We start from the raw sequence: 15,448 nt of genomic DNA on the forward strand, positions 1-15,448 counted from the left end.
CAAGAAATTGGGGATTAACAATTGCTTAAGAAAACAAAGAATTGATTTTAAATAAGACTTGAGGTAGGTACTATGTAAAATAATTGTTCACTTGCTCACATTGAATTGTTGAATATAATCTCCATTGCAAATGGTGATGTGAATTATTACTGCATAAACTCTAGTTCCCAGGCCCCAGTCTTTACACTTAAGTTTTATGACTTTATGATTTCATATCTTCTTTTTATGATAATTGTTAATATCGAGACCATTCTGACCACAAGGAGTTGTCAATTGGAGAATGATAATTAGTCAAAGAAGTTAGATTGGAAGTCTAAACCGTCCTGAACGTAGAACGTGAAGACACCCCTCAGCAGTTCAGAGAGTTATGACAAGCCAGTCTGCTAAATTCTGTTCAATTTTCTGCCAGGTCCTTATTTTGAGCTTATTTTGCTTATACGTAATTCATAATGTATTATTAATAGTATTATTGTACATAATTCTAGCAAATTCTAGCAAACTGGCGTTAACTGGTAATATTCACATCAATGTTTAACTTAATTTGTTGGTATCTCTTTAGGGGTTTTCCATTAATCAAAACTCATGATGTATATAATCATTTGCAGGTATGTAGTTCTCATATTTACAATATATAGAAGGTTAAGTGGGAAAGGTGGGAGGGCGTTCTCTTTGCATTTCAAACTAAACAGAGCCTTACAGAAAACATTTCCCTCTCTGAAATAAATCCATTGGCAACTTGTCAGGTTGCTCTCCCAATGACGGTATGTAGTTGTGTGAATATGACACACTGGGGATCTTGTGGTTCCATCCGTAAACAGGGAAGCCATTTCTCCAGTCCACAAGTCACCTGTTAACCCAGTGAAAGGAATTTGACTGCCAACTCATGGAGCTACCATTCTCAAGAATGTCTTTTATGTTTTCGAGAAATGTTATTTGAGAGCTATAAGTATATGTATAAGTTCCAGATCCTAAAGGCAAAATAAAGAAGCCAGTCCCAGAGCTTCTGCTCTCTCAGAGCACTTCTTCCTCTCTCACCAAGGCCACACACATTCCCTGTCCTACCAGCCACTTCCGTCAGAGTGTCAGGTTCTCCTTCCCCCTTGTCCTGGGGAACTGCATAGCAGCTCTGAGTAAGGTAACACTACTGGATTGAGAGAAGAGCACCCCGGGTGTGAGCCCTGCCCCCTGCATGTCCAGAAGAAGGGGTGCACGCCTCATTCTACCATTGGGACTTTCCTGTACTGTGGGATTTGTTGCCCGTGGTTAAAATGACACCCCAGTGACTTGTCTTCTGTGCAGTTATGTAATCCCAGCACTCCTCTTTTTGATCTGTAGACTTTTTATGGGGTTATGATCAGGTCAGTTTTCAAATGTTTGGGAACAGCATACTGAACTGCATTCCAGTGGCAGTGAATTGACAGGAGAACTGTATTACCATTACAGTAGTTCTGCTTTAGGGTGGCTAAAGGATGGTAAGATGAGGTTTTTGATGGGTCCATTTTAGTTGTGTATGTGTAAGTGATTTTTTTAATTTTCATTTTTTTTTCACTAGATATATTGACTTTCTAATTATTCTTCTAATTCTTCTTATCAGTCCCCTACTGATGGATTTTTCCTCCAAAAACTACATTTTCTTCCAGACTTTTTGTACCTAACAGTGGAGAGTAAATGTCTCATCTGCAGTAAAAAGTTGGTCTGAGAAAAATGTTTACCCTGGCTCCTCAGTTGGCTTATATGAAAGAAAGTTAATAAAATAATATGGAGGATTCCAAATATTAATCTCAACAGAATTTTGTACAGTGACAGCAAAAATAAATCATTGTCATTTTACTTTGTCATTGCTTGTTTTAGACTAAGCAGTAGAAGACATTTATACATAATGACTTGATACCTCAGGTCAGTTTTGTTAAATGTCCTGTAGTATTTGTTACCTGGTTTTTGTTATCTCTTCTACAACCTTGACTTCTTTCTCTAAGCAATCAGATTTCCCTGTGACTGTGACAGTAGAGAGTCCTTCCTCCTCAGAAATGGAAGAGGTCGACGATTCATCCGAAAGTGTTCAAGAAGAGCCTGAGAAAACCAGTTTAAAACAAGAAGCATTAGAGGTATAACATTACCACTTTAAGATCCAGAGATTATTTTTTAAACCGTAGTGGTTACTGGGCAGGAGGAAGCCTGATTAGGGCACTGGATGAGCTTGTACATGGCTTCTGTCTTCCCCTCAACGATTCCTTGGCTTAGACCAAGGTGGAAGGTAGACGTTTGAATTCTGAGAAATAAAAATCAAAACATGTCACCAGTAATATATTTTCCTTTCCTAACCGACTGAGCCACCCAGGGGCCCCTTTTACTATTTGATTTTTTAAAAAAGAAAGCCAGATTTTTATTTTCCCAATTAAAATTAATGACAATAACATAGAGAAATTTTAAGATAAGTACTTGGAAAATTACGAAATGTTAGAGTACGATGAATCTGTAATTGATGTAGAATTACCCCTTTCATTTTCTAAATGAGCACCTACAATTTGTAGCACTTAAAATGCTTTGTTACTAAGCTGCAGAGTAAAGACAAGACCCCAGACCGTCTAATTTGCGTTCATGGTCATTTTTTTTTTTTTTTAAAGATATTATTTATTTATTTGACAGAGAGAGACACAGCGAGAGAGGGGACACAAGCAGGGGGAGAGGGAGAGGGAGAAGAGGCTTCCCCCTGAGCAGGGAGCCCGATGCGGGGCTCGATCCCAGGACCCCAGGATCATGACCTGAGCCGAAGGCAGACGCTCAAGGACTGAGCCACCCAGGCCCCTCTCATGGTCGTTTAGATTTCCTGCACCGAGACACTAGGGAGCTTGTACTTCTAAAAGCAACAGTAAGGCACTGGGGAAAGCCAAGAAGGTCAGGAACTGTAACTAGGGACTACCTGATTCAGGATGTGCTGAGGACCCTCTCGGCTCTTCTCCACTTTGATAAGACATTAAAGTACTGGTATCAAATTTTTAAGAATATATCCACAACAATCAAGAGAAGGGATTTCAACATTTTTTTCAGAGACAGAAGACAAGTGGAAGGGTGTGAAGCTGTGAACAGAGGAACAGTACCACCTAGAATTTGCACAGGGACTGGCTGCAGCTGAGGGAATCTAATCCCCCGTGGCAGAAACAGCTCCATCTTCAGATATGCGTGACAGAGAGAGGGTGGAGTTGGTTAAAAATGTGACTGAAATAGGGAGAGCATGTGGAAGGTTTATATTTGGGAGAGCTGACTCCCATCCCCACCCTCATTCTCCTGAAATGAGATGATTTGACTTTGGGAGAAACTAAATTCTACTCCTGAAACCACTATTACACTAGATATTAACTAACCAGAATTTAAATAAAAATTTGGGGAAAAAAAGACTGGGGAGAATTAGGGCACCTAGTGGAGTTTTGCACCCTAGAAAAGAGTATTTGGGGGTTCCTTATTACAACTGACTACCCACCTCTTCACACATAAGAGAAGCCAGTCAATCATGAGCTTCCAGGGAGCTTTCTGCTCCCGTTCCTAAGTAGAAAATAACCATGGTTCGCCTGAGAGTTAGTAAAGTATACAACATGATAGGAAAAAAAAAGAGTAAAAACAGATACTTGGTAGGACCAGGGACTATTTGCTGTTACTGTCTCTCAACAGAAAACAGAACAAAATGTAAATATCAGCTTTGACAACATAAAAGGTAGGTTTGGAAGGTAAATAGGAGGTGGAAAGAAGGGGAAAAGGCATGAATGTCTTCAGTTCCCAAAGCGGGGTGTTGAGAGAGTTTATGCTCAATAAACAATACAGAGTTTTATTTATTTATTTGACTCGGAGAGAGATAGCGAGAGAGAGTGCACAAGCAGGGGGAGAGGCAGAGGGAGAGGCAGAGGGAGAGGGAGAAGCAGGCTCCCCACTGAGCAGGGAGCCCAATGCGGGGCTCCATCCCAGAACCCCCGGATCATGACCTGAGCCAAAGGCAGACACTAAACCGACTGAGCCACCCAGGCACCCCAACAATACAGATTTTTTTTTTAAAGATCTTATTTTTGAGAGAGAGACAAAGAGAGTGAGAGAAAAAGAGAGAGAGAACACGAGCGAGGTGAGGGGCAGAGGGAGAAGCAGACTCCCTGCCGAACAGGGAGCCCGATCCCAGGACCCCGGGATCACGACCTGAGCCGAAGGCAGACATTCAACTGACTGAGCCACCCAGGCCCCCCCCAACAATACAGATTTTTAAGGATATCACTACAAGTCAAAGAGTTCATGACCAGTGGGAAAACGAATGGTGACGTGACTTCACTGAGAGGAATGGACTTAGGAAAGAGTGTAAATGGACTAATGTCTTATTTGGTAAAGTAGGAAGTTAATAATGTCTAAAATTTCATCATGACATAGTCATGTAAGTTTCTTACTTGGAAATGAGAAGAATTAAAAATAAGAATGGCTAAAGTCTCATTAAGAAAGGAAATCCAGATGGCTAATAAACATGGACAAGTGTCCAATATGAAATGCCACTACCCTCCAATCACATTAATAAAGAAGTCTGATAATTACAGGTTTCCTAGGCCTGGAGTATAATAGGAATCTCACACCCTGCTTATATGGGCATATAAATTGACACAGCTACTTTGGAAAGCATTCAGCATTGTTCATTACCTGAGGGCGTGCTAATCCTTCACAACCCAACAAGTTTCCCTATCCCCTGCCCAGCCGGTATACGTACTAGAATAACTGGTGCAACAGGGTACGTGTGTGATTTGCTTTAGCACCAACTAAAAGCAGCCCAAACATCCCTTAAGAGTCAAAAATGATGTGTATTCATACAGTGGGAAAACTACAAAGCAATAAAGTTTAATGAACTAGAGCCTACTGGCAACAATATAGATGAATTTTTAAAAACAATATTGACTGGAAGACTGCATATACTGTGATTCTCTTTACATGAAGTTAAGAGTTGGCAAAACCAAAGGGAATTTTTAGGGATGCATGCATGCAAAGATGCACTTTTTAGTATGGATACCGTATTTTACAATTAAAACCTACTCAAAGGGGCGCCTGGCTGGTTCAGTCAGTAGAGCATGCAACTCTTGATCTTGGAACTGTGAATTCAAACCCCACGCTGGGCATAAAGATTACTTAAAAAAAATTAAAACCTGCTTAAGAAAAGGTTGCCTCTAGGGGGCTGTATGTGTGAGTGACTTGAGACTATTTGATTTTAAGTCCTTCGCCACTGCTTGCGTTCACATATATTCATTAGCATTAACTGAACATACCCTATGCAGCAGGCACTCTTCTGAGTTTATGTGAGTGTTGTTAACTTGTCATCCTCACAAGAACTGTGTGATGTGGGAACCTGTCTTCATGTTAGAGATGAGGAAATGGAGGCCTAGAGTTACTGAACTTGTCCAAGCTTATATAGCTGAGGGGGAGGGCCAGGTTTTAGCCACAGAGATTCTGAATTTTTAAAATATAATCTGAGGAGAAATTTAACTACTAATTACACACAGAACTCGTATTCGCACAGGTTTACCTTATTCAACAATTACTTTTCGTGTGCTTTGTGCTAGATACATGTGCTGGGATCAAATATGCCCCCTTCCCTTAAATTCCTTGCACTTTAAAGTGAGGAAACAAGCCAACAGTTATAGTAGAAGTTATATACCAAGTGATACATTGCTGAAAGCAGTCTAAAATCTTAGGAATCTTTTGTAGATCAGTATCACAGAACCTTAAAAATGTTCATTTGCTTTGATCTCAAACTCATTTTTATTGACTCATTGCAAGAAAATTATCTACATATGGGAAAAGGCCTTCAGGCATAAAAATAGTTATTTTGTTTTATAATACTGAAAGGTTGGAAAGAATTTAAATGTTTAACCATATAGGAGTGATTACAGAACCGAGACATGCTCAGTGGAATATTTTGTAGCCCATTAAAAAAGTCAAGGTTAGGGGTGGCTCAGTTGGTTAAGTGGCCGACTCTTGATTTCGGCTCAAGTCATGGTCTCAGGGTCAGGATATTGCACCCCCGAGTTGTGCTTCTTGCTCAGCAGGGAGTCTGCTTGAGATTCTCTCTCACTCTCTCTCTCCCCCTCTCCCCTGCCAGCGCAGGGGCACTCTCTCTCTCTCTCTCAAAAATAAATAAATCTTTTTTAAAAATCAAGGCTATGAATCCCCTGATTATATAAAAAATGATCCACTGTAAATGAAAAAAAGTTGGGGCGCCTGGGTGGCTCAGTCGTTAAGCGTCTGCCTTCAGCTCAGATCATGGTCCCAGGACCCTGGGATCGAGCCCCACATCGGGCTCCCTGCTTAGCAGGAGGCCTGCTTCTCCCTCTCCCACTCCCCCTGCTTGTGTTCCTTCTCTCGCTATGTCTCTCTCTGTTAAATAAATAAATAAAATCTTTAAAAAAAAAATAAATGGAAAAAAGTTAAACATAAAATTAGAGATACAGTATGATGGGAGCTTTGTTCCAGAAAAAGAAAAAACTAGCCAATGTATAGAAGGGTAAGGAGAGCAGATGACAAGAAAGAGGATTTCTCCAAAACCTGATCATTAGTCTAATTTACATAACAGAATGTCAGATAATTTTGCTTTCTAATCTTTTGGTTCCATATTTTTTTTAAGTGTAGACATTGAGCTTTTTTAAAAATTTGTTTTAATTTAAATTCAATTAATTAACATATAATGTATTATTAGTTTCAGAGGTAGAGTTCAGTGATTCATCAGTCTTATATAAAACCCAGTGTTCATTACAACTTGTTCCCCCCCTTAATGTCCCATCACCCAGTTACCCCACCCCCCATCCCCCTCCCCTCCAGCATCCCTCAGTTTGTTTCCTATGATTAAGAGTCTCTTATGGTTTCATATTTTTTTAAAGAGCATGAATTACTTTAAACTTCGTAGGAAGGTACAGTTTTTCATGAAAATCCCACGTGATATTCTAACTCCCTCCACTAGAGGGAGAAGCTATTTCATGTAATTGCACAATGTGCTGTTTATATTTAGAGCCAGTTGAGAATGGAGCATTTCAGTCTGTACATTCTCTGATTGTGGTGAGACTTTCTTGTTTACTGATTTGTTTAGAATTTCTGTGAAATAAGTTTTAAATATTAAAACCATCATATAGGAGCGCCTGGGTGGCTCAGTCATTAAGCGTCTGCCTTCGGCTCAGGTCATGGTCCCAGGGTCCTGGGATCGAGCCCCACATCAGACTCCCTGCTCCGCGGGAGGCCTGCTTCTCCCTCTCCCACTCCCCCGCTTGTGTTCCCTCTCTCGCTGTGTCTCTCTCTCTGTCAAAAAATAAATAAAATCTTAAGAAAAAAAGATTTATTAAAAAAAATAATAAAAAAAATTATATAAGTAAGTAGAGGTATTTGTAATTTTTTTCCTTTGTCCCCATTAAAAATTTGACTGGCTTCAAATGTTTAATGAAACATTAAAGAATTTGAAGTTGTTAGACTATTTTAAAATTTTTAAACGTAAATTCTGAGTATAAAGTATATGTTCATTGAGCAAATTTTTGAAAACAATGAAAAACTTACTGAAGAAAATAAAAGCCACCTCTGTATGTACACACACCTAATCTACCCTTTTGTCATAAAAAGGTATCAAAAATATTTTGTCATGTCACTAAATACTCTTCTACCTCAGAGAATCTTAGATTAAGCTTATGTACTCTCTCCCCTGAAAAACGCACAGAATATAAAACTCCTGAAAGCCCATTCATTAATTCTGGTTAAGACCTCTTGTTGTCAGTGTTTTTTAGTGGCTTTGCAGAGCATTTCTTCATATGGGTGTGCTGTTTTTATTTAAACTAACCCAATTTGGAAGCTTGTAGCTCACTTCTAGGGTTAGGCCTAAACAGTCGTGTATGACATGTTGGTAGATAAATCTTTGCCCACGTCTTTGGTGATTTCCTTAGGGTAAATTCCTGGGTGTAGGATCGGTGGTATGTACTCACTGCCCAGAAGCTAGTGCTAGTTTCCTCCGTCAATGACAGCATGTAATAGAGTTCCTCCCCTCAACCCGCATGCACCAGGGGTAAACTAAACTCTAAGTTGAAATTCTTTAAGTGATTGTTCAAAAGCCTTTAAAATGTATAAATATACCTTGTTGTTTTAATAAGTAGAGTTATTTTGTTTATTGCTGCATAAGAAACCACCCCCAAAACAGTGGCTTCAAACAGTAGTAGTCATTTATTTTGTTCATGAACCTGGGGGTTGAGTAGTATATTAATTTTCTATTGCTGTGAACTTCATGGCTTGAAACACCACCTGCTGACGAGCTCCCAGTTCTGTAGGTCAGAAGTCCAGGTATGGCGTGACTAGGCTCTCTGCTTCGTCTCAGAAAGCTGAAGTCATGATGTCAGTCAGGCTGTGTTCTCATCGTGAGGCTCTGGGAAAGAACCTACTCCCAACTTAGACAGCTCATTGGCCTAATTCAGTTCTTGGAGTTGTAGGACAGAGATCCTCCTTTCATGCTGGCTGTCAGTTGGGGGACAGTCTCAGCTCCTAGAGGCCTCCCTCCCATTCCTTGCCACGACATCACACTTGACTTGTTCAAAGCCAGCAACAGAGAATCTCGCCTTTGTCCCTTTTTTACTTTAGATCTTAAGGAAGACCCCAGTCCCTTTTAATAGGCCACCTGATTAAGTTACATCCACCCAGAATCATTTCTTAAGATCAATTAAAGATTTGAGGAACCTTAATTACATCTTGCAAAATCCCTTCACTGCAGCACCAATTAGATCAGTATTTGATTAACTGGGAGGATCATATAGTTTAGCCGGTAGGAATCTGAGGGGCTATCTTAGAATTCTGCCAACCACAAGTAGTGTCCCCCACTGCAAGGACTTAAGTATCTTGTTCTTGGAAATCAAAATTTACCAGTGTCCATTCTAATTTTTTTTAATATTTTTTATTTATTTGAGAGAGAGAGAGAGAGATCACGAGCAGAGGGGGGAAAGGCAGAGGGAGAAGCTGACTCCTCGCTGAGAGGGAGCCCAGTGCGGGACTCGATCCCAGGACTCTGGGATCATGACCTGAGCCGAAGGCAGACGCTTAACTGACTGAGCCACCCAGGCGCCCTGTGCATTCTATTTTATTGACGTTGCTGAATGGGGAGATTACCACTTCTGTGAACAGGCATGGGGCCCAAGTTCCTGAGTTCAAAATGTGGTTCTACAACTTAATGATCTTAGGTGATATGGTCTGGGGTGTCCTACGCTACTTTTCTCTGTCTCCATTTTCTCACCTGTAAAATGACATGGAGTTAATTGTTCTTGTAGGGTTTTGATGATTAAATTATTTAATATCCAGGAAATTCCTATTAGGACAGGGCTTGGCATGTACTAAAGTGCTTTAAAAGTGTTTACTTTTTAAAATGCATTTGATTCTGCAATTATATAATTTGGGTGGGTTAACTATGTTAGTGAGATTTCCTCTTATAAAGGGGCCCATTAATAAAAGTAGAATTTTCCTTTCTTGGCCTTAGTTTTTTATTTCTGACTTAACTGTATTATACACATATGCCTTTTATGGTGAGCTGCCACAAATTTATTTTGGAAAGTATTGGATTCAAATAAATTTTTAATATGCTAATTTGATATTTTTGGTAATTAATTTCACTAGCATGGTAGGATAAAATCATTAAGTAACAGATTATAATCCTGAAGTCTGAGTTTACTTGTGGCTCTATGCCTAAATCCTTGGTGAGATCTATAAATGGAAAGGCTTTTGGATATGCTACTATGAATTGCTTATAATACTCTATTTTTTCACACTAGGAAAAACTGGAGGAGTGCCTAAAGCAGTTAAAGGAGGAAAGAGTAATAAGGTTTAAGGCTGATAAACGAGTCAGTGAGGTAAACAGGTTTTTTCTTATACTTTTGAAAGTATTTTGGTTTTATTTTTATTTGATTTTAAGCCATACACATGCAGTTTATAAACTTTAAAACTAATATATTGCAAATTGGTTGTACCATATGAACCTTTGTATTTACTTCTTTTAGTGGTCATATGATCTCTATTCCAGAAAACATGTTTTTAAAATGGAAAAATCTTAGGGATACCTGGGTGGCTCGGTTGGTTAAACATCCGGCTCTTAATCTCAGCTCAGGTCCTGATCTCAGGGTTGTGAGTTCAAGCCCTGCACTGGGGTCCACATATTTTGGGTGGGGAGCATATTTTTTAAAAAAAGAAGTAAAAATCTTAGGGGTTTTTTTGGTGTGTGTGTATTTTTATATGATGTTAGCTTATTTTCTGTTTATGATGCTTCAGTTCAAGAAAGCATTTATGCTTATATGCATATATAGTAACATAAAAGATATGATGAAACTACTTACTGGCAGTGAATAATTTAAATAAGTATAAATAAGTATGATTCAGGACTTTTAAACTTAGACATTTAATATTTTGCTCAATAAAGTTAATCCTTAACCACCAGCCAAGTTAGAATATGCTTTGCTCAAATCAGACTATTTCACTTTCTAATTTAAAGGGAACCTTAAGCAGCTAATTTTTCTAATGTAAATGAGGGTCTGTTATGAATATAACCAGTTAGAAAAGTGATCTTTTTTTTTTTTTTTAAAGATTTTATTTATTTATTTGACAGAGAGATAGAGAGAGAGCACAAGTAGGCAGAGAGGCAGGCAGAGGGAGAGGGAGAAGCAGACTCTCCACCGAGCAGGGAGCCCGACGTGGGGCTCGATCCCAGGACCCTGGGATCATGACCTGAGCCGAAGGCAGCCGCTTAACCGACTGAGCCACCCAGGTGCCCCAGAAAAGTGATCTTTTGAAAGATCGTTAATAATTAAACAGTTATTTTGGTTTATTTATATACCACCTAAGTATTATATAGGAAACTTTGTTGGGTATCTTTGGGTTTTGATCATTATGTGATGTAGTCTCTGTCTTTATAGGCAGAAAGTTAGATTAATTACAAATTAATTATATTTGAAATGTTTTAGTTTTGTTGCTTAAAAACTTTTCTTTTCATGACAATGGAAGAAAATCATGTCAGACATTTTCAATTTTCTTTTATAGCTGGAACATGAAAATGCCCAGTTAAGAAATATAAATTTCTCTTTGTCTGAAGCCCTGCATGCACAGTCATTGACAAGCATGATCCTGGATGATGAAGGTGTTTTGGGCAGCATTGAGAATTCTTTTCAGAAGTTCCATGCTTTCTTGGACCTCCTTAAAGATGCTGGGTTAGTAGTTTCTCTCCATGGCATTATTCTCTTTGCATCTGTAATGAGGGTTTACTAAGGAATGTGAGCAATTTTCAATGCTTCCATAGTCTTATTTAGCGTGTAATATAGGGTGTTTTTTAAATCAGGAATTAAAAGAAATGCAAAATGGTAAACCTGCTTTGGTAGAGGAGAGAGCCCATTATAAAAGAATAACCTGTAGATTAAGTAATTTTTAGGTATAGTTTTGGGGAAAGACTACACTGACGATAATTTTACTTGAAAATATTCCAGAATGCATCAGAATTTCCCTCCCTTTTATTTATCTTTCTTTTTTTAAAGATTTTATTTATTTGACAAAGACACAGCGAGAGAGGGAACACAAGCAAGGGGAGTGGGAGAGGGAGAAGCAGGCTTCCCGCGAGCAGGGAGCCCGATGCGGGGCTCGATCCCAGGACCCTGGGATCATGACCTGAGCCGAAGGCAGACGCTTAACGGCTGAGCCACCCAGGCGCCCCTATTTATCTTTCTTGTAAAATAAATTTGAATTAAAGTGGTTTTTTTTTTTTTTTTTAAAGATTTTTATTTATCTATTAGAGAGAGAGTGAGAGAGAGCACAAACGGGGTGAGGGGCAGAGGGAGAAGCAGGCTCTCTGCTGAGCAGGGAGCCTGATGCGCGGGACTAGATCCCGGGACTCCGGGATCATGACCTGAGCCGAAGGCAGCCACTTAACCGACTGAGCCACCCAGGCGCCCCGAATTTAAGTGGTTTTTGTCCTACACAGAGAAGTTATTATTAATTTGTAAGGCAAATATAGATACAGATCAGTCATTCTCAACCGTGAATGATTTTGCTAAAGGAAGATACTGAAAGAGAGAATTGGAGATTGAAATTGATGGAGTGGTGTTTTGTGGGTGAAGGAGTTAGTGTTGGGAAGGAAGGAACGAACACGTTTTTGGAAACAGGAGGAAAGGTGGTCAGGAAGTGGGGGTGAGGTGAGAGGTGATGCACTGGGTGCATACTAGAAGCTGAAGCATTGAAATGGAGTGACAAATCAGGTGGTGGTCAAGACGTTGTTGGGGGAAGAGGGAGTGCTGCAAGGATGGCATGAGCTGATGTGGTCCCAGAGCATGAATCTGGGAGGGCTGAGAATTTGAGAGAGAAAAGGGGCTTGTATCTGGGGTAGGGTATTGGTTTTTAAGATTTTAGAAGTATTTCATGATTATAGGTATGGGGAAATCTAAGCTGCTCACATGCAATTATAATAACCTTTGCTTTTTTTCTCCTTTCCTCCTCTTGTCCAGGCTTGGGCAGCTTGCCACAATGGCTGGTATAGATCAGTCAGATTTTCATTTACTGGGTCGTCCCCAGATGAATTCTACAGTTAGTAGTCTGCCTACGGAAGAAAAGAAAGCGCTTGAAGAAGAAAAACCAGAATCAAAGCAGAACCCCCTAGGACAGATGCAAAATATCCAAGTAAGTGGACAGAACAGAACGTAATGATTCTACAAGTGATTAGCCAAAAGGGAATTATCAAGTCAGAGAGAAAATAATACTGCTCTGTCCCTAATAACTCACATGCTTGGGAGGAGCCTCTTTGGGGTCCTTTCCAAATGTGAAATTAGTTAAGTTTGGACCCGTTTCATAATATCGTGTAGTTACAAATAAGAAAGATAGAAGGTCTTTTGCAAATGTATGATTTAAAGTAAACTATTCTCAGTGAAGAAAGAAATGAAACATTAGAGAAAGCATTCCAAATTTTAAATTGTGTAAATGTCTATTCTATTCATATTTCATCTAGGTTTCTATTTGTATGCAGTCAGCTTACAATGAAGGAACACTAATGAAGGTACAAGTACTGATACAGATAATTTTCTTAAATAAGTAATCCAGACATAACTAATAGACAGTGTATTATAGTTAGCCTCCCAGTTATGGGAGCGAGAGGAGACAACCCGTCTGCTCTTCTCCTGGCCTGACTTCCTGGAGCCTTCCCTTCGTCTTCCGTCTCAGCCAACCTCAGACAGTCTTGGGAACTGCCAGCTTGAGAACAGTCTCATCACAAATTGGAGACTGCTTCCATGTTCCTAGACGATAGAAAAGAAATTAATTTTCTTAGGGAATAGGGCTTTATTATTTTTAATGAGGGAAAGGGAAGTGGGCAATAATCATCCAAACACCAAGTCTGAAAATGGAGTAGACGTTGCCTTGGATATAGCGAAGTTAAATTGGGAACCAACTGGCAGGATATAATTAGAAAAAAACTGGATCTAAAATCTTCTGATTAATCAGATGACTGTCATAATAATACAATCACAGAGTAACACTGAAGTCATGGACTCTACTTTTTAATGGTTGGCTTTGTTCATCACTGAATTTTTGTTTTGTCGTCTTTTGTTTTTCCTTCCAGTTTCAGAAAATCACAGGTGATGCTAGAATTCCTTTGCCTCTCGACTCCTTCCATGTCCCCGTTTCCACGCAGGAGCCCTTAGAAACTTCTAGAGACAACCTGGGAGTCCCAGTCAATGAGCAGCGGCAGGACTCTATCAAAGAATTCATTGCTAGAACATGTTCTCCTTCAGCAGATGTGATGTCTGGAGCTGGAAGCCAAAGAAAAGAAGATGAATTGTCTAGAAATAGCAGATCTTCTTCAGAGAAAATGACCAAAACAGGTGAATATACCAAAAAATATTGTGCTAAAAAACAGCCCAGAAAGGACCTGCATTCCTGCTCTGACTCACCTGTAAATCAGAAAAGTAAAGGAATTGGGCAAAATGATTCTTTGGTTAACGAACCAGTTAAAAGTGAGTCTTTGAAAAAACACGTTTCTGTCAAGAAAGAAAGTAGAATAGTGACTGTTTCATCCAAGACGACTAAAAGTAAACTCAATCTGTTAGAACACTCTGAAGGTGATACTCTTGGATCTGACTTTGAATTTCAAGAAAGCATCCATACTGTATCACACCTGACATAGGTCTAAATCTTTTGAAATTATGTTTTTGCCTTCAGATTTTAATAAATTTCTTATATTTTCATTGTGGCATGTGGTGTTTTAAAATATAGTACTGGAAGCCATCAGAGATTTATCCATTCTTTTTATTGTAATGAAACTTTTGGGGTATGTTTTCTTTTTGACACTCTCCACCTTTCACTCAACAAGTATTTCTTGTGGACTTAATATGTATGATACTATTCTGGGTGCTGTCGCTTTCAGCAATGAACAAAACAAAACCTTTACATTCATGGAACTAATATTCTGTGGAGGGAGAAAAAAAATACCAAAGCAGGATAAGGGCCCTAGAAAGGATGGGGTAATAAATGGGGGAGTTTTAACATTTGGGTAAATGTGGAAATATTATAAATCACTTTGCCAGAAGTCATTGGCATATCCTGATTCATAATAACCAGAGCAGCAAACATTGACCAAGGTACTTAGCCATAGTCATGGATTACAGCAACTGTATACTGTAGGGAACCATTATTGGGCACATTTTATAGATGAGTCTGAGGAGACAGATTATGTGAGTTGCCCAAAATTACAGAGCTTTAAATAAGTGGTAGAGCTGGGATTTGAACCAGAACCCATGCCCTTAATCCCTTTGTTGTCCTGTTACCTTGTTAAGAGAAGAAGGGCTTGCGGAAGCCATGGAGAGGGAAGCCATTGAGCGCAGGAAGTGCATGGAGGGGCTATACGCCTGCCCCTCCTCCATCTGGGTCAGGTACTTAAAGGCAGACGACGTAAGAGCATATGAACGTGCATCTCCGGACCAAATTATGCCTCCCTGGTAAAACATGCATAGATAAGTCCTGAGTTAGGCTGTGACTTTTGAGAGGTAAAATCAGAGAAAAGCTGGTGTGTCAAATTTCTTCTGAGAAGGCCCTGCCTGATTGTTACCGAAGGACCACTGCAGTACTACTGAGTTCATGAATCATGGATTGAGTGCGATGGGAGTAAAACAATAAAGATACAGCCCTTAACTAATAGTTAGAATGAGAGTAGGAGACGCACAAGCAGAGATCTTAATACTGCATTTCGCATTCTGTGATGGGACTGCTTAGGGAATGTAGCCCATGTTTGGGGAAGAAGAGAGAACTGGGGCCAAGAAAGGTCATTTAAAGAGCTCACACCTAAGCTAAGTCTTGAAGGAGTAGTTGGAAACTGGTGAATAAGGGGAGGAAGGGAAAGGATCCTCAAAATGGAGGCAAAGCAGAAGCAGAAGTATAGAGCCAAGGGCATGAGAGTGGT

General features: G+C 39.6%; 1 protein-coding gene across 7 annotated transcripts in view; it reads left to right on the forward strand.

Annotated features, from left to right (window-relative positions):
• Positions 1 to 15,448, forward strand: part of CEP78 (centrosomal protein 78) — a 35,683-nt gene that overhangs the window by 15,532 nt on the left and 4,703 nt on the right. For 2 of the 7 annotated variants that reach the window (XM_032427547.1, XM_032427552.1), the window contains 7 exons: positions 560 to 605; positions 1,977 to 2,105; positions 9,798 to 9,875; positions 11,056 to 11,222; positions 12,507 to 12,678; positions 13,004 to 13,051; positions 13,613 to 14,244. In XM_032427547.1, the coding sequence (XP_032283438.1) occupies positions 560 to 605; positions 1,977 to 2,105; positions 9,798 to 9,875; positions 11,056 to 11,222; positions 12,507 to 12,678; positions 13,004 to 13,051; positions 13,613 to 14,176 (1,204 nt within the window). In that variant the 3' untranslated portion in view covers positions 14,177 to 14,244. Of the gene's footprint in view, positions 1 to 559; positions 606 to 1,976; positions 2,106 to 9,797; positions 9,876 to 11,055; positions 11,223 to 12,506; positions 12,679 to 13,003; positions 13,052 to 13,612; positions 14,245 to 15,448 lie in introns of those variants that run through there. The other 5 variants (XM_032427546.1, XM_032427551.1, XM_032427548.1 and 2 more) reach the window with 3 other exon arrangements.

Source organism: Phoca vitulina, unplaced genomic scaffold, assembly GCF_004348235.1.
Source record: "Phoca vitulina isolate PV1807 unplaced genomic scaffold, GSC_HSeal_1.0 scaffold37, whole genome shotgun sequence".
Lineage (NCBI taxonomy): Eukaryota > Metazoa > Chordata > Mammalia > Carnivora > Phocidae > Phoca > Phoca vitulina.